This window comes from Oncorhynchus kisutch, unplaced genomic scaffold (genome assembly GCF_002021735.2).
Source record: "Oncorhynchus kisutch isolate 150728-3 unplaced genomic scaffold, Okis_V2 scaffold887, whole genome shotgun sequence".
NCBI classification, from domain to species: Eukaryota; Metazoa; Chordata; class Actinopteri; order Salmoniformes; family Salmonidae; genus Oncorhynchus; species Oncorhynchus kisutch.
The window spans coordinates 45,762-64,769 of record NW_022262832.1 but is presented as its reverse complement, the minus strand read 5'-3'; the positions used below and the strand labels follow the sequence as shown (position 1 = coordinate 64,769).

General features: G+C 43.8%; 2 protein-coding genes across 2 annotated transcripts; both read right to left on the bottom strand.

Moving 5' to 3' along the window:
* Positions 1–3,115: 3,115 nt before the first annotated feature.
* Positions 3,116–15,343, bottom strand: LOC109882834 (meteorin-like protein). The gene is made up of 4 exons (XM_031816869.1): positions 11,064–15,343; positions 10,278–10,681; positions 7,941–8,000; positions 3,116–6,177 (listed from the first exon to the last, which is right to left on the bottom strand). Exons 1-4 carry the CDS (start codon positions 11,153–11,155, stop codon positions 5,840–5,842), a joined length of 894 nt encoding a protein of 297 aa, XP_031672729.1. The 5' UTR covers positions 11,156–15,343; the 3' UTR covers positions 3,116–5,839.
* Positions 15,344–15,605: 262 nt separating this feature from the next.
* On the bottom strand, positions 15,606–18,268 carry LOC109882830 (chromobox protein homolog 8). The gene is made up of 5 exons (XM_020474927.2): positions 18,080–18,268; positions 17,902–17,945; positions 17,459–17,524; positions 17,233–17,299; positions 15,606–16,678 (listed from the first exon to the last, which is right to left on the bottom strand). Exons 1-5 carry the CDS (start codon positions 18,146–18,148, stop codon positions 15,803–15,805), a joined length of 1,122 nt encoding a protein of 373 aa, XP_020330516.1. The 5' UTR covers positions 18,149–18,268; the 3' UTR covers positions 15,606–15,802.
* Positions 18,269–19,008: the final 740 nt, after the last annotated feature.

Sequence of the window (19,008 nt, the reverse complement as noted above, 5' to 3'; positions counted from 1 at the left end):
ATGGTACGCCCCTCAGGAGGACAATGGTGACTTGGTGAGGGAGATCTGGATTTGAAAATATACTTTTTTGGAGTCTTTAGGAGATATGAGTTAGAGTTGAAAGGGGTTCATCATTTTTTCACACCTCAGTTTTGTATTGAATAGTATTTAAAATGTTGGTTAAAATGCTATGCCATTTAGGGGTTTTCAACGGTGCTTTTCTAAGAAAAATGTCCTGCCTGAGTTGGCGAACAGCAAACATAGTGGATTGTAGCAGTTTGATCTTATAGGTTTAACCTTAACCTCATCAAGTGGGAGGAGAAGAAAGAGGAAAGTGAGAGAAACAAAAAATAGTGAAGAGATGAAGCCTAGTGGATATTAGCATCAGGAGTTATTAGGATCAGAACCTCACCAGTTTGACAATAACCGGACGAACCGAAAGGATAAGAGAAGAGACAGAAAGAAATAGAAGAGAGATAGAAAGAGAAGATGGATAGAAAGAAAGAAAGAAAGAGGAGAGATAGAAAGAGAAGAGAAGAAAGATAGAAAGAGAAGAGGGAGAAAGAGGAGATAGAAAGAGACGAGAAAGCGAACAGAGATCGAAAGAGATAGAAAGAGAAGAGAAAGAGAACAGAGATAGAAAGAGAAAGAGAAGAGAGATAGAAAGAGAACAGAGATGGAAAGAGAAGAGAAAGAGAACAGAGATGGAAAGAGAAGAGAAAGAGAACAGCGATAGAAAGAGAAAAGAGATAGAAAGAGGAGAGAGATAGAAAGAGAAGAGAAAGAGAACAGAGATAGAAAGAGGAGAGATAGAAAGAGAAGATAGAAAGAGGAGAGAGATAGAAAGAGAAAATAGAAAGAGGAGAGAGATAGAAAGAGAAAATAGAAAGAGGAGAGAAATAGAAAGAGGAGAGAGATAGAAAGAGGAGAGATAGAAAGAGGAGAGAGATAGAAAGAGAAGATAGAAAGAGAAAAGAGATAGAAAGAGAGAGATAGATAGATAGAAAGAGAAGATAGAAAGAGGAGAGAGATTGAAAGAGGAGAGCGATAGAAAGAGAAGATAGAAAGAGGAGAGAGATAGAAAGAGGAGATAGATAGAAACAGAAGATAGAAAGAGAAAAGAGATAGAAAGAGGAGAGAGATAGAAAGAGGAGAGAGAACAGAGATAGAAAGAGAACAGAGATAGAAAGAGGAGAGAGATAGAAAGAGAACAGAGATATTAAGAGGAGATAGAAAGAGAAGAGAAAGAGTACAGAGATAGAAAGAGAACAGAGATAGAAAGAGGAGAGAGGTAGAAAGAGGAGAGATAGAAAGAGAAGATAGAAAGAGGAGATAGAAAGAGAAGAGAAAGAGAACAGAGATAGAAAGAGAACAGAGATAGAAAGAGGAGAGAGATAGAAAGAGGAGAGATAGAAAGAGAAGATAGAAAGAGAAGAGAAAGAGAACAGAGATAGAAAGAGAACAGAGATAGAAAGAGGAGAGAGATAGAAAGAGAACAGAGATATTAAGAGGAGATAGAAAGAGAACAGAGATATTAAGAGGAGATAGAAGAGAACAGAGAAAGAAAGGGTTAAAAGATAGAGTTGATCTTGGTGGATAAAGTGACCGGTCTAATGGCTTGAAATTGCCCCCTTGGATTCATGAGGCCCAGTGGTTCCTGGCTAACAGCGTCTGTGACAATGATCATTATGTCTGTCGGGGCCTTGTCACCATGGGCCCATTGTGGGGGCCCCATTCAGCCCACGGTCATTTACACTTTCATTGGCAGCTATTTAGTCCCAATAAAACCTTCAACACAGCAATTTGTGAATCCTGCTCAGCCAAGTAGACGTGTGGAATAGGCATTAAAAGGAGTCGCTTTAAAAGTCAATGAATTGTTCCATCTTTTTGGGGGAGGGGCCTTAGATTTTTGGGGGCCGAAATGTCCCCCTCCCACCTCTGCTCACTCTGTTTCCCAGGCTGTGATCGGGGAGCAACAGCCCCAAAAGAATAGACTGATTCAGCCAACTCATTTTCTGTCCCCCATCTTAGCCATTTGTATATCATTTTACGCTGAGTTATTCCATTAACATTAGCACTGCTTATAATGAGGCCAGCATAGGATGCAGTGGAAAAGGGCCAAAGTAGAAACGTGTTGGACAGTTGGGTCTAAACTCCCATTCCCCTATAAAACAGAGATGATGCACTGTGTTGCATATGGATGGGGGTATAACATCCCATTTAAGCCTATTCCATACCAGGTATATCTAAAGACACAACAGCCGTGTGCTTTTACATGCTGGTCTTTAGGAGGGGCTCATGTCTCTGGACTTTACTGTTCATGTCTCTGTTGTGAAACAGACCACAGATAGATGGACTGGATAGACTAAATACAAATCTATATTAATCATTTGCATTCAGACGCAGGTTGTAATACTTTTAAAATTCAGATTTTAGAAAAATCTCATTATTGGTTAGAGCAACCACTCCACCTGTGAGCAGTGAGATTTTAAATGGACCGTTTTCTATCACGAGGGTTATTTGAGGCCATATTAATAATTTCCTTGAACATTAGCCATTAACTATCTATTAAGTATTTATTAACTCTTATCTAAAAAAATTCCACCGTCAACACTGCTGAGATTGCTAAGAGAAAGAGCCCAAACGATCTACCTCTGCAGTCTAATAAAGACTCCCACATTCATCACCTCAGTTTTCTCTCTGTCCGTCTGGTCCACAGTTTGCTGAGCTAGCAAGACTGGCAATACTAATGGGATACAATATTTTATAGTGCCTTGAGTTTTGGCTCCAGCCTCTTCTGAGACGTGAGTTTAAATCCCACTGCTTCCAGCCCAGGGCTGTTGAATGTGGCTGATGAAGGACAGAAGGTCTGAGACATATAATCAATCTTAAAGCTGAAGAAAAATGGTCTTCTTCATTCACGATCCCAGCAGCTCTGTAAAACCCCACTCTGTCTGCGTCACTCAGTCCACTGACTACCCACAATAGAGCAGGAGGGGCTGCCACGCCCAGGCTAACACTGAGGGGAGGCCTGGTGATTGGGGGGCAGAGGTGAGGGGGTTTGGGGTTGACATCCCCCTCATCTTTCAAACTCTCCCTCTAATGCTCAATGAGTGAAATGAAAATACATCTGTACCACATTTAACAGTATTATTTTAATAGACAATAGATACAATAGTGCAATAGATGTTTTTGTCATTTAAATGTGTTGCAGAAAATTGTAATGCAAACATTCATGATCATTATTTCCTACAGGAGGAGCTATTTTTAACAAATATTTTCCCATAATGCTCAAGAACCATAATAAAGAATGTTATGTTTAAGTAATTGCTTGAAAGTGCATTGCAAGTCAATCAAAAAAGTACACAAGAAATCCCCACAAGCATTGCTTATATATTTTGGCAATAAATGGTAATCAAACGGAAGGTTTGCACCTACACTGTAGCATCATCCATACCCTGTAATAAAACCAAAATGATACAATCAATATGTAAATAAGCAAATCCTTGTGAATTTACAAAACACTTCATTTACATTACAATAAAATATTTCAAAACCTATTGTACAAAGGAATAAACAAGACCACATAAAACCTAACAATCAGACATTAAATTCATATGATTTCCTGCCACAGTAGTTCAGAGGACACCTCTCGCACTGAGACCCTGAAGAGAGCAGCAGTTTGTGTGGGGAGAGACAAAGAGTGAAGCAGCAGTTGGTGTGGGGAGAGACAAAGAGTGAAGCAGCAGTTGGTGTGGGGAGAGACAAAGAGTAAAGCAGCAGTTGGTGTGGGGAGAGACAAAGAGTGAAGCAGCAGTTGGTGTGGGGAGAGACAAAGCGTGAAGCAGCAGTTGGTGTGGGGAGAGACAAAGAGTGAAGCAGCAGTTGGTGTGGGGAGAGACAAAGCGTGAAGCAGCAGTTGGTGTGGGGAGAGACAAAGCGTGAAGCAGCAGTTGGTGTGGGGAGAGACAAAGAGTGAAGCAGCAGTTGGTGTGGGGAGAGACAAAGCGTGAAGCAGCAGTTGGTGTGGGGAGAGACAAAGAGTGAAGCAGCAGTTGGTGTGGGGAGAGACAAAGAGTGAAGCAGCAGTTGGTGTGGGGAGAGACAAAGAGTGAAGCAGCAGTTGGTGTGGGGAGAGACAAAGAGTGAAGCAGCAGTTGGTGTGGGGAGAGACAAAGAGTGAAGCAGCAGTTGGTGTTGGGAGAGACAAAGCGTGAAGCAGCAGTTGGTGTGGGAGAGACAAAGAGTGAAGCAGCAGTTGGTGTGGGGAGAGACAAAGAGTGAAGCAGCAGTTGGTGTTGGGAAAGACAAAGAGTGAAGCAGCAGTTGGTGTGGGGAGAGACAAAGCGTGAAGCAGCAGTTGGTGTGGGGAGAGACAAAGAGTGAAGCAGCAGTTGGTGTGGGGAGAGACAAAGAGTGAAGCAGCAGTTGGTGTGGGGAGAGACAAAGAGTGAAGCAGCAGTTGGTGTGGGGAGAGACAAAGAGTGAAGCAGCAGTTGGTGTTGGGAGAGACAAAGCGTGAAGCAGCAGTTGGTGTGGGGAGAGACAAAGAGTAAAGCAGCAGTTGGTGTGGGGAGAGACAAAGAGTGAAGCAGCAGTTGGTGTGGGGAGAGACAAAGCGTGAAGCAGCAGTTGGTGTGGGGAGAGACAAAGAGTGAAGCAGCAGTTGGTGTGGGGAGAGACAAAGAGTGAAGCAGCAGTTGGTGTTGGGAGAGACAAAGAGTGAAGCAGCAGTTGGTGTGGGGAGAGACAAAGAGTGAAGCAGCAGTTGGTGTGGGGAGAGACAAAGAGTGAAGCAGCAGTTGGTGTGGGGAGAGACAAAGCGTGAAGCAGCAGTTGGTGTTGGGAGAGACAAAGCGTGAAGCAGCAGTTGGTGTGGGGAGAGACAAAGAGTGAAGAAGCAGTTGGTGTGGGGAGAGACAAAGAGTGAAGCAGCAGTTGGTGAGGGGAGAGACAAAGAGTGAAGCAGCAGTTGGTGTGGGGAGAGACAAAGCGTGAAGCAGCAGTTGGTGTGGGGAGAGACAAAGCGTGAAGCAGCAGTTGGTGTGGGGAGAGACAAAGAGTGAAGCAGCAGTTGGTGTGGGGAGAGACAAAGAGTGAAGCAGCAGTTGGTGTGGGGAGAGACAAAGAGTAAAGCAGCAGTTGGTGTGGGGAGAGACAAAGCGTGAAGCAGCAGTTGGTGTGGGGAGAGACAAAGCGTGAAGCAGCAGTTGGTGTGGGGAGAGACAGAGTGAAGCAGCAGTTGGTGTGGGGAGAGACAGAGTGAAGCAGCAGTTGGTGTGGGGAGAGACAGAGTGAAGCAGCAGTTGGTGTGGGGAGAGACAGAGTGAAGCAGCAGTTGGTGTGGGGAGAGACAGAGTGAAGCAGCAGTTGGTGTGGGGAGAGACAGAGTGAAGCAGCAGTTGGTGTGGGGAGAGACAAAGCGTGAAGCAGCAGTCAAACCATTTTTAGTTTCTGGGAGCTGTGGGCGTTGAGAAGAGAGACAGACAAAGGGCCAGGCTCTCTAAGTCTTTCCCTGCTGGGGCCGGCAGGGGCTGGGGTGGCCCCTCTAGTGCTGGCTGGATGGGTCCCCTGTGGGCCCCTGCCCTGGGCCTTGTACTCATTGTGCTCTACAAGTGCTCCAACAGATTTGTCCCTGCTGGTGTTGTGAGCGGTATAGATTTATGAGGAGTAGAAGGGACAACATCTCTCAAACCGCTGTGGTCGTGAGGAACTCATCTCGCTTGCTGCCACGGCAACATAATCTCTACCATGCCAACTGGGGTAGAAAGAAGAGACTCAATGTGTTCCATTTAAGAAAATAAACCCTACATATAGGTCACAGGGCTCATGGATCGCCACTAGGAACTGGGACACACCCTCAGTCCAGCGGGAACTCACAGGGGTTCTGACGAGCCGCCCAAGCTGATTGGTAGAGGGACATGAAGTCTTTATAGCGGGGGGCACAACCCAGCCAGGCCTCCCCAAAGTGTTCTGTCCCTGTGAATAGGAACTCTCCGCCCCCAGGCTTTACGTGACACTGTAACAGTGTGTGGATGTGACCGTGCCATGAGGAACTGGAACCGGGAACCCCTATGGTGCCAGTGTGACGCTCGAACACCCCGCTACGCTGCCGGTACACCCTCCCGTCTGAGACCTCCACCAACGATGTCTGCCGCTCAGCATTGTGGGATACGTTCCTGATGGAGCCGCGAACCACTGGAGGGGCAGAGGAGGGGACTAACATTAGAGACTGTTTTCAGTCATCCCAATCATTTATGGTTATGTTTTATTGTAATGAAAACCAATTAATATGAACAGAAAGATGAGAAATGTATCAATTAAACAGCCACCAATACAGTATGATTCAGCTGATCTAAATTGTTATGTGCATTTCAATAATGTGTTTTTTTAAAGCGGCCAAGAGGGAAATTAAAAAGTTAACAGGATCTTGCTGTGTGAGTATGAGTGGAAAAAGGATTCAAATCTTCCCTCCAGAAACTTCACTCTCAGTCTCCACATCCCCCACTCACTCACCCTCTCTCTGTCTCCACATCCCCCACTCACGCTCCTTCCTCTCAGTCTCCACATCCCCCACTCACGCTCCTTCCTCTCAGTCTCCACATCCCCCACTCACTCTCCCTCCTCTCAGTCTCCACATCCCCCACTCACGCTCCTTCCTCTCAGTCTCCACATCCCCCACTCACGCTCCTTCCTCTCGGTCTCCACATCCCCCACTCACGCTCCTTCCTCTCAGTCGCCACATCCCCCACTCACTCACACTCTCTCTGTCTCCACATCCCCCACTCACGCTCCTTCCTCTCAGTCTCCACATCCCCCACTCACGCTCCTTCCTCTCAGTCTCCACATCCCCCACTCACGCTCCTTCCTCTCAGTCTCCACATCCCCCACTCACGCTCCTTCCTCTCAGTCTCCACATCCCCCACTCACGCTCCTTCCTCTCAGTCTCCACATCCCCCACTCACGCTCCTTCCTCTCAGTCTCCACATCCCCCACTCACTCTCCTTCCTCTCAGTCGCCACATACCCCACTCACTCACCCTCTCTCTGTCTCCACATCCCCCACTCACTCACACTCTCTCTGTCTCCACATCCTCCACTCACGCTCCTTCCTCTCAGTCTCCACATCCCCCACTCACGCTCCTTCCTCTCAGTCTCCACATCCCCCACTCACTCTTCCTCCTCTCTGTCTCCACATCCCCCACTCACTCTCCCTCCTCTCAGTCTCCACATCCCCCACTCACTCTCCCTCCTTTCAGTCTCCACATCCCCCACTCACTCTCCCTCCTTTCAGTCTCCACATCCCCCACTCAGTCTCCCTCCTCTCAGTCTCCACATCCCCCACTCACTCTCCCTCCTCTCAGTCTCCACATCCCCCACTCACTCTCCCTCCTCTCAGTCTCCACATCCCCCACTCACTCCACAGAAATCCCTCCATTCCCTCCTTTCACTCTCTGTGGCCATTTACACTTTCATTAGCCAGCTATTTTCTCTCATCAAAAAGTCGATGATGGCGACTTGTGAGATCAGGGCACGGGAGTCAGCCTATAAATGAAGTGGACTCAATGGTACTATTGCTTCTGCTCTGTTGCAGCCTTAAGCCAATGGGTCTCCCATTGTGCAGCCTCAGCCCTCACATCTGTCAGGCCCCTCTGCCCAGCTACAGAAGCTGTTCGCTGGGAACAGATCAGGCCCACTACCCCCCCCCCCCCAACACATCCACACAGACACAAAATCTCCTTTCCAACACCCACTCACTCACTCACTCCACCCCAGGCCTTTGTAGAATAAATTAGTGGTGATACCCAGCTGATGAGGGGACAGATTGGGCTACATGGATCTATGGAGAACTAAGGAGATAGGACACAACGAGTCAAAAGCAATAGTTGTTTACCGTTTTTATAAATGTTTGATATAGGATCTAGATTTGTAATGAATTATTTATGTTCTATTGATACATACCAAAGTCACTGCTGCAGATGGCCAGGAGGAGCTCTGTGTCATTGCAGGGACGGCAGCTAGCTGTGGGAGGAGAGAGAGAAGTTTATAGTGTTGGTCTATGCAGAGGAAATAGGACACACATCACCCTGTGGAGCACCAATGCACATCCTTTCACTTCACTTGTCTTCTCACAACTCTCTCTCTCTAATCACTCTCTCTCTCTCGCTTCACAATCTCTCTCTCACTCTGCCCACTCCATACTCTGCATCACCACCCATTTCTCTCTTTCTCTCATATTAACCATCATCATCTACACTTCTTATAGTGATCATCTTACTGGACACTATCACCCTACTGTGAGGGTCCACTTTCAACACTTCAGACCACAACTATCACCCTACTGTGAGGGTCCACTTTCAACACTTCAGACCACAACTAACACCTTACTGTGAGGGTCCACTTTCAACACTTCAGACCACACCCAACGCCCTACTGTGAGGGTCCACTTTCAACACTTCAGACCACAACTAACACCTTACTGTGAGGGTCCACTTTCAACACTTCAGACCACACCCAACGCCCTACTGTGAGGGTCCACTTTCAACACTTCAGACCACACCCAACACCCTACTGTGATGGTCCACTTTCAACACTTCAGCCCACACCCATCACCCTACTGTGATGGCTGGGCTTGAGATAACTGATTGATGGATGACGATTACAGACAGCTTGCCACTCCATTGACACACACATACTAGCAGCTCCATCCCTCCATTCATCCATCCCTCCTCAGTTCATCCAGACAACAAGCCAAGGGGTCAGATGGAGGAATGTCTGGCATGCGTCTCTACTCCATTCACATCTCCTCCACCATACTAGCACTACCCACACAGATCAAAAGCCTTGATGAGTCTCAACCTCCATGTTTGATTGTTCTATTGTTTAGCGGTCTAATTGAATGAATGAACTGGTGACCCCAATCACTGGTATCCTCCACTGAACTCCTCCACTCTGTCAATATTGGGAGAGAAGGACTCAGACAGACAGACATCACCAGGACAGGAGAATGACGTCACAGAGATGCCCACACAGAGATGAGGCATCTGTAGAATCCAACAAGTATTTGCTGTCTCCTTTGAGATACCCAGGGGGCCAATGGCCCTCCGCCACCCTGGCCCCTGCTCCCTAGCTTTGTCCCTCCGGTAGAAATGAGGCCACCAGACAAAACAACAGACCGGTCAGCAGCTGCTTCCTAGACCAGGCAAGAATGGATTTGGTTTTTAATTGGATAATTGACTGATTCCTTTGGGCCCCAAACTGTCCCTCGGTCTCCCTAGCACACCCCTCCACCCACACAGTGAATGGGCCCACCTCTTGTGCCGTGTGCTGTGATGCTAGGAGTTTATTGTCTTCTATGATTAAGTTAGAATGTATCAGTGTTTTATTATTCATGCACTTGCTTGGAAAATGGTTAAATGATGGTCAAGAAGATGAGTCTAAAGTAAAAACACTTAAAACTAACTGAAGGCATGATGATTTGCATTAAGGATACTTGTTGATCACTTTCATTCTTCACTGCAATGTTCTTTTTTGACACCAATACAACTGACAAAACATACATTATTTTTGTTATATCAATAAATGATTAGGTCTATTTACAATTGGGATTGTAACTCCAACAAAAGTGTCAAATTAACATCTTATGACCATGTCATACAAATAGAGAATTCGTATCGTCTCCAAATTTCAGTGGTCCAAAGTTCTTAAATTTGAATAATTTAACGTAGCCTACATAGGTCGTTTTTTGTGGTATCTGTACTTCACTTTATATTTTTGACAACTTTTACTTTTACTTCACTACATTCCTAATTAAAATAATGTACTTTTTACTCCATACATTTTCCCTGACACCCAAAAGTATACGTTACATTTTGAATTGTTAGCAGGACAGTAAAATGGTCCAATTGACGCACTTATCAAGATAACATCCCTGTTCATCCCTACTGCCTCTGATCTGGCAAACTAACTAAACACAAATGCTTCGTTTGTAAATTATGTCTGCGTGTTAGTGTGCTCCTGGCTATCGATAAATAAGATTGTGCCGTCTGGTTTGCTTAACATAAGCAATTTTTTATTATTTATACTGTTACTTTACTTTTTATGCTTAAGTATAGTTTTGCAATTACATTTACTTTTGATATTTAAGTACATTTAAAGCCAAATACTTTTAGACTTTTACTCAAGTAGTATTTTACTGGGTGACTTCCTCTTTTACTTAAGTAATTTTATATTAAGGAATCTTTACTTTTACTCAACTATGACAATTGGGTAATTTTTCCACAACTGTCAAATACTCACCCTGCAACACACTTCGGCCGAGGTTGGGAGCAGTGGTCTGATTGCCCAGCAACTCATATCTGAAGCCTACTGCGCGTTGGCTGATATCCCTCTGCGGGTTCGCCAGGAGGAAGATGGCTGGCTTCTGAGGTCCGTCCGCCGGAAAACAGAACACCTGCTCCGGCCGCCCTCCATCCGTCATCAACAGGTCAAGTTCCCCAGCCCGCTCGATGTAGACGCTGGCACCGTTGAAGCTGCGGAACGGTTTGATGCAGACCGTTGTGTGGCGCGCAGAGGACAGGTTGGGTTCCAGGACGACCCGAAGCGCCTGGCCCGGGTAGACCCACTCCACCGAACCCTCTGTGCAACGCAGCCGCACCTGCTGCACAGTCCGCGAGTTAGCCTCAGCCTCACGCGCCAAACCACTGCAATCCATGAACAAGGAAGGAGAAGGGTTCAAATGGGCACACTCACTCAGAAAACAACGCAGGTCAGAAAATATTATACGACGAGAGATTAGCCTATACTCACAGAGAATATGTATATTATCCCCCCCTCCCTCGCCCCCTCGGCAAAACCCATTTTGATAGGATAACTGCAAGTAGTGCTATTGCATATTATTTCTTGTTGTTGCAATAATATGCAACAATAAGAATACACAATTACCTGAAAACGATGAGGATATTGGTATAAACAGATAATAACCATACATATTTAGACAACAAAGTTTTTAGAACGGCAAACGCAATCTCAAAGTCAATTACCAGTTTGGAATTCTGGCTACTAAAAAAAAGCATAATCCCTCACCTTCCACTCCAGTTGCATAGGTCTGCCGCGCTGGGAGACAACCAGCAGAGGAACAGTACATACATGAAAATCAGCCTTGGAGTTGGCGACATTGCACCAAATATAGGAATAAAAATAGAATCCAAAATCAACTTGGTGAGAAAACATCACCAATGTTCCGCTCCAATCCTTCTGCTAGCTCACTGAGATGCTCTCTTAGCAACATCTGTGGACGCCTGTGACTGACGCTGCGGCTGCGTTGTATGATTAGCCACGTGCACCCTAGCCCCCTGACAGCGTTGGTAGAAAATGGATGTCCTCGCTATTGTGTGTGTGTGTATGTGTGAGGATGATGAAGGTTGATACAACCGGGAATGGATTTCGTCATCATTACCGTTGGACCACAATGGAAATAAGCTAATAAGCTTAATTGTGTTATCCTTGATGATTTTCTTAAATTGTATGTGGAGGCGTCACTGGCTGGAGCGCGTTTATGTATGTATTTTACAACTTGTCAAATAAATTCAATCAATCAATCAATGGCGTAATTACCAAGCCCAAAGATTGGTAAGTCGAAACAGTTTCAAAGGCGGTAATTTTTATTTGTCGTGACATCATTTAATGATAGAAGTTGTGTAAAATGGAAAAAACAACATGTAGGCTATTTGTGGCAAATTGTAGGTATAGGCTATCAATCGGAATAGCCTGTGGGTCCAATAATCGAAAAAGGTTGACCAAAACGTAATTACATTTTTTAAATCGCATTATTTAGGCCTACGTTCCCACACGACTTAATACGCGTTCAATCTGTTTTAGCTTTTGTTTTAGGTTAGTTCAGTGAAAAGACGATCCGCAGTACAGGCTCCAGCCATCTGTTACCTCCAAGTGCACTGCGCGACTCACAGATTTTCCACACCTGGATAATTGGAGCCTTAGTGAAACTTTGGGAAATAAATGGCGGAAAAATGCCAATTACTTCTTATTTAGAAGCCTTTTATTTATGTAGGTTAGTATTGATACGTATTTTCCGAACACTTTATATTTGCACATTCAACCCCTAAACATTGGCCTATAAAAGTAAATAACTCATAAAATAAATGAACAAAATAATACGATGTTGTTTGTATATATATGCAGATAATTTAAATCGCATTTTGTAATGATAGGCTTGGTTCTATAAAAACGAATGGTAGGCCTAACGGCCACAGATAGTATAGTTTGGGTGGTGAGTGGGGGTGAAGGAGATGGGGAGGGCGAATAACGGTAATGATGACGAAATCCATCCAACTAGGAACAGGCCCAGGCCAAGAACTGAAAAAAGGTATAACGTATTTTTGATACTTGGGCTCTATCTAGTGGCCGTGTACATGTAATGCACATCTGGAAAATGCAGGTCATGCGCGTCTCGGTTTAACGTTAATGAGGGTTAAAACCTGTGAACAAAATAGCAATCCTTCTGGGCCCAAGCAACAAAAGGTGCAAGTCAAGACCATGGCGACATCTTGCGGGTTTTCCAGCAACCACATGTGTATAATACTGTTGGTTGTTCACAGGACTTGGTTGGCCCCCTCCGGTGGTGCGAGATCAAAGGCTTATGCGTTTTGATGGGAATGTGGTTTGGTAAATTGCACTCATATGGAGAACTTAGGCAGATGTTTTCTCAGCTGCGGGGAAAGTCCTCTGCTAGGGTATAGGCTACGAAAAGGATATGTCCTTTCCTCAACCAGGTGGAAATTTAACAGACATAGGCCTACTGTGTAGTAATAACAGTCTATAGGCTAGATTTTTTAAATTGCAAAGAGCTAAAATAGGGCACCTTTCATTCATTTTAAACATGAATAATGTATGTATTTCTTAACCTACACTATTTTAATTTAGTCTATAAAAAGTATTCCGAACTATACCCAGGAATAGCTATTATTTTCAATCGTCTATCAGAATTCAGCTGTAAGGGAAGGCCTTGTAAATGTCAATGGCAGTTGAGTGGCTCGCGCTGTTGTCACAGCCAGGTTCATTTTCACACGCGCTCTCAGGTTGGTCTGTTTGAGTCACGTGTTCGGAGGCCAGAGCCCAGTTCCCTGGGGAGAGCAACATGAATGGACACTTTGTTATTCTACAAAAAGAGAGAGAATAACCCTCTAGTCCGAGTGGCATTCAGCCCCCAGACTGACTGAATTCTAGGCTAGTGGTTCAGTGTCCCATAGGGGCAGACTAGCCATCTGGCATTTCGGGCAAATGCCAGAAGGGCTGGTCCAGTTTTTGCCTGCATAACTTGTTTTTTTCTTCGCAAGAGTATCATTATCTGGCTAATAATGGTGGCCTCAAGCAATAAAATGGGCTCGTTTGGGGTCCTCAATTAAAATAATGGGCCAGAGTGTTAGACATGCCAGAGCTGGTTTAAGGTCACGGTCAGCCTCTAGCTCAGCTCCAGCACTGTAATATTTCTGTCTCCCTGCAGGCATGTCATTTACATTTTGTTACATCATCTGTCCATAAGACGCATTATGCTAATTGGCCAAAGTAATATTTTTCTTTAATGTGGTATTATAACTCCTATTGAATAATATATATTAAAATCGTGAATAATAAAATAAAAGGCTTATGGCAACATAGAGTTGAGTCTGTGACACTCCACCCGGGTCTTGAGGGTTACTGCCGTACCTGCAAGGGCAAGCACCCCATCCCATATCGAGGCACGACCACATCATATGAAAATAGTCAAAAATGCCACACAGACATCCCATCATCACACACATCCAGCAGCATCCGCGTTTCATCTGCACCTTTTGAACGATCATGGCCCTCCTGCCCAGGACCAACCCATGGCTGGCTAAAACGGTCCCCGACGGCAACCACCTGCAATGAGACTCCCGTGCCCTCTGGTCCCTGCATAGTAATATAGCTTACCCCACTGCCGTGCGTCTGGCACCGTCTATACATTGCTTGTCGCACAAGACATATGCTTAGGCCTAAAACAATTAGGAGACATAACGTTGCACATACACATGGGTTGGCCTATAGTCCCGGGCGTGCGAGAGTAATTGATTGCAGTAGATAAATGGTGTGTGGCCTACTGTATTAATATTGAACCTTTATTTAACTAGGCGAGTCATATAGCTCAGTTTATAAAAGGAGGCGTGGGTCATCAGGGTGTGTGATGATGAGTCATATTTCGTACTTTCCAAAAGATAGAAACGTCAATTGTTAGGCTGACATGAATGTAAAAACCTGTATTATATTAGGCTATAGATAATTAAGCAAATCTACAACGCAGAAGCCATTAGATATTGGCATTATCAAAAGTAGGAATACTTCTAAGATGCAGTTGGACATGATATTTTGAATTGTTTTTAATGAGCGTTCGACTAATTTAATTAAAAGGTTGTGGTCCAATTCAAGATCCAAAAGATGAAGCAGTCTGTGGCCCCATGTGTGCCATTTCTTTCGGCAGTCTGTCAATAGAACTAAGAATAATAAGTCAAGTGATCAAATATTGACTACATACATGCACGTCATTGTCTACTAATCAAGACCCCATGCGAATATCCATCTAGATTGTGAACAAATAATTAGAAAGGACAAAATTGGTCTAACGAGCAATAGATCATCAAAACTCATTAGCTCGCACCATGACCAATGCTTCAGAGCTAAACGGTAATTAATTGTTATCTACCCTAACTGAAGTAAACCTACCATTTAGACACTGTCAAAAAGTTCAACTCTGACCAGTCCGGTCCTTAAACACCGACTTTTCTTGACACAACTAATTGTTTGCCTGAAGAAACCCCAAACCTCCGTTAATCATTGTCCCATTTAATTATCTTGTTCGAAGGTTTCTTCAAGCAAACAATTAGTCGTGTCATGAAAATCCACAGACGGGTTATTTTGAAACAATTCCCAAATGGCTATTTGAATAAGCCAACAAAATACATTTTTACAAATGATTACCTCAAATCCCAAAACAAATTAACTCAGCATCGGAAACTGATGTGTTTTGCTCCTGCATTTTTCTAAAGCAGTTCAGTGGAAGTCATAACTAAAATATCGCCAGCCCCAGCTGTGCTGAACTGATTTGACACACATCAGGGTGTCCAGGGAACATTTCAACCGCCGAGCTCCAACTATTAGGGTAATTGTTAACTATAGGTCAAGTTCGTCCATTGAACCTTACCTGACATACATTTTCACACGAATATTATCGGTTTATTGCATAGAATATGCTATGGATAATGGAAGGTATTTTCCAAATATTTTTAAACATTAGGCCTACTTTACACTAGGTAGGTCTACATGCATGTCTATCCTTGCAATTATGTTAATACAAAATGTGAAAATATTTTTAAAATATCTTTTTTAAATGTGTACAGAAAATGGTATGAAACATTAGGGAAAGTCCTTATTGCTATATTAAATAACAGCTATTACATACCTCTATAGCATACCACATTTAAACCAGGCTGAATTGAAAGCCCCATTAGAAGGTGAGGAAATGTAAGACTCTTAATTAATGTATAAAAGTTTAAATGAAAATATGAAATAGTTATCCAAAAAATTATATTCAAATAAACTATATAGACATGTTTAATTTGGTCATTATTACATTAAATACTTTGACATAATACATATTAAACATACACTCTGGATATAGTTAGGCCTATAGAAAATGGATCTCAAATGATCATGATTAAGCTATTACTAAGTTCTTACAAATAGCTGTTGCATTGTTAGTCATGTTATGTGAAGCAGATACTGACTTCATTTCATCTATTATCTTTGAAAAATCCTTTGTCTGTGCTGCTCTCTTTGATGGTGACTGTCAAAAAGTTTGTTGTCACATCGGTTACCACCACCTTCTCAACATTATCCAGACAAGGCCTCCAAGACACTGCTGACTGCTCTCCAGAACTCCTCGATGCAGGTGATTTGGCGACAACAATGGGCCTAGACTGTTGCATGGATGAAGAAGAGTCACTGGCTCTGTAGAAATGGTTTTTGGACACATGCTTCAGTTTGGGGTGTGGGACAGACATGCCCCCAGGGCATTCTAAAGTCCTGCGGCTCTGTTGATCGAGTCTAGCCTTATGGACGAGTCTACCGTCATGGCTATGGGTGCCAGGATGGGACACAGTCCCCAGCAGTCTTTGAGCTTTGTTTGATTTTGGCACAATGCTCGTTCCCTCTTGAAACCTGCGTGTCAACTGGATGACACTTCTCTTAGATGTTTCGCCTTCATGATGACAATGTCTGGACATTTTAGACAGACCGTATGGGACCTGCTGCTCCTCTAACCGACTCCTCTTCGCGGGCTCCTCTGTTGGACAGCTGTCTGGCTCCATGTTGAATCGTAAACGCAACTTGGGTTTAGGTCCCCTTTTTTTAGGGATGTTGACAAATTCCTCAGCCATGAATGGGAGCGGAGGCGCCGGTCGCAGCCTTCTCTCTGTCTCTGGCAGTCTGACCCTCACGCTCTCTCCTCGGTTGACCGTGCTAGGGGGAAAGATTGTGGGCACGACAGCCCGTAGTCCCTCTCGAGCTCTCGGTGTAATCATAGGCATCGGAACAGGGTATGAAACACGAATCCCCCTTGGCATTTCTCTTCTGCATTCATAAGTCTTTGCTGTGGCTTTCGCCTTTGCCTGTATAAAGGTGGTCAAGTTAGATAAGTATGGGGGTTCATAAACATGTACTTGGAAGGCTAAATCCTGTTATTAATAAGCTGTATCATTGCAGATATTTTCCAACAATGAAATAGGCCTATAGCCTATTTGACATTGTTCATCCACATGCCATTTCCCTACACCAAAATCCTTATTACAATGATGCCAATTTGGTTGGTAATGACAATGTTTGAACAAAAAGTAAGCCCCATGCATTCACTCTTTTGCGATACATTTATTTCCCACTGTAACTTGGAAACGTGTGTTACTTTATTCAACTAGGAGCTTGAACAATAACATCAAAACGGAAATTAAAGCAGAGGTAAAAAATTAAATTAAAGAGCAAGATAACAGACAATGTTGCACGTTCATCTATTTATTAGCTGAATATCAGACATTTTGTAGTCTGACATTCTATCAGACCACAACACTCATGATTCAATTGTCGGAAAACATAGGTGATAAGTAAGAAAATAAATATGACTGAAACATGGACTAACTAACTCATGACAGTCACTGTTAAATTCCCCCACCTTCAGCAGAAATGTCTCCGGCTTCGGTCCCCTCTTCTTAGGCCCAAATAACTCCCTTTCACGCTCCCTGTGAAATAAATACATACAATTTTCGTATGAAACGTAACTCGCTCGAAATAATTTAGTCATATTTGAGTTGTTAAATGCGTGTCGTCTGTTGGGGATAGCCCAAGATGACATATTCGCACTCTGCCAGAAGAGGCCTGCTGTGCTGTCAAAACCTTACCTTTCTTCGAACGCAGCGAAGAGGCGCGCATCTAGTATGTTTTCCTCTGGTTCCCAGGTGCTATATCTATCCAAAAGAACGATACGGTAGCGTAAGAAGAGTATCACATTTGTGGCGAAAGCGTTCACCAAATGAAACCATGTCGGCTGAGAATCTCGTTGCTTTCATTATGGTATTGCCTTTGCGGACAGCGACGTATGTGGAGGTAGCAATCTGCTAATGTTAGCAACACTCTTATCGTGTGCTTTTGCGTTAAAATAGCCTAAGCAAAGTACGCGAATGTTACCAAAACCATGCCCTGTACGCAATCAACAAGCCTCGGTTACATGGCCTTAACATGTCATGAGCACACGTTGGTGCACATAAAAACAAGCATTCGAGAGATAACACGACAGGCTGGAAGCTCTGCTGTCAGCTTCCAAACCAGAGTGTAGCCTACTCACTTTTTAGACCAGCCCTTCCATTTCACAAGATATTCCATTCGACCCTGCAATATAACAAATATGGAGAGAATTAGGCCTACTTATTGTCGATAGAATGTCATTGCGATGGTGCACAAACACACGATTAGCATACATTATTGTTAGAAACGCGGAGGTGTAACGAAAATAAACTGCGTACTCTTCTTATGCGTTGTTTGATGATGGACTCGGCAGCGAAGACACGCTCTCCAACAGCCGATAGCTCCATGTTTACTTCAACCTCGTTTATAAGCTATATATTTTTTCTTCTATCTACTGCCTTCGCTGTTTAATTCCACACATCCCATAATACGCTCAGTGAGGCAGACGTCATCACGTTTTATACGGGTTGCCAAGCACCGCTGTCGGTGGGACCGTATCTGGTAGAGCGCATTGGCTCAGCTGTTGCTACGTGCTCTGGGTTGCTAAGTGAAGGGGAGGAGTTAATTCCTATTGAGTCTAAGGAAATGACGCTGATTTGGTGGTTGTCTGGTTTGTGCGCAGGAATGTCTTTGGCATAAGCGAATAAATAACCATCTGACTATGGCACACCAAAGTATTATCCATTTGAAAATAATTAGTTAATTTAAATTCATTGTATAGTCTACCCAACCTCTTACCTTGCATTGTGACTATTTCCTTGAACATATCTTTAAATAGCCAGTCATCGGCATTTAGAAATATAAAAAAGAGCATTCATTAATTTGATATGAAAATATCAAAGTGAGAATCAATAAGAACATGACCTTGGAGCTCGATTGTATTTCCACCGAATCTAACTGATAAGCTAGTTGCCAGGAATCCCATGCACCAACCTAAATACAAATGCATAGGATAGCTATGTGTAGCCTAGAGATGGGAAAGTATGTTATTTTATAATCTTGCGCTATTGTTCATTAATGTCCAACTACGTGAGGCTAAACTCTACAAAGGTCAATTAAAATTGACCTTTCAAGTTGTATCATTTTCATGAAGATATTGTTTGTTTTTCATGGGTAATTTACTCAATTGTGGGGTTCTGAATCTCTGGTCTCTCTGGTCTTCCGATAGTTTTAAAAAAACTAATTCGGTTGAAGATTTATGAATTTA

What these genes read in the sequence shown, in the direction of transcription:
- LOC109882834 (XM_031816869.1), bottom strand. Translation starts at nt 11,155, where the DNA reads ATGTCGCCAACTCCAAGGCTGATTTTCATGTATGTACTGTTCCTCTGC. An exon ending in CTATGCAACTGGAGTGGAAG is followed by an intron (nt 10,682 to 11,063) that starts GTGAGGGATTAT and finishes CATGGATTGCAG; the next exon opens with TGGTTTGGCGCGTGAGGCTG. An exon ending in CGGCCGAAGTGTGTTGCAGG is followed by an intron (nt 8,001 to 10,277) that starts GTGAGTATTTGA and finishes CTCCTCCCACAG; the next exon opens with CTAGCTGCCGTCCCTGCAAT.
- LOC109882830 (XM_020474927.2), bottom strand. Translation starts at nt 18,148, where the DNA reads ATGGAGCTATCGGCTGTTGGAGAGCGTGTCTTCGCTGCCGAGTCCATC. An exon ending in TGGAAGGGCTGGTCTAAAAA is followed by an intron (nt 17,525 to 17,901) that starts GTGAGTAGGCTA and finishes TCTTTTGGATAG; the next exon opens with ATATAGCACCTGGGAACCAG. An exon ending in TTCGCTGCGTTCGAAGAAAG is followed by an intron (nt 17,300 to 17,458) that starts GTAAGGTTTTGA and finishes TTTATTTCACAG; the next exon opens with GGAGCGTGAAAGGGAGTTAT.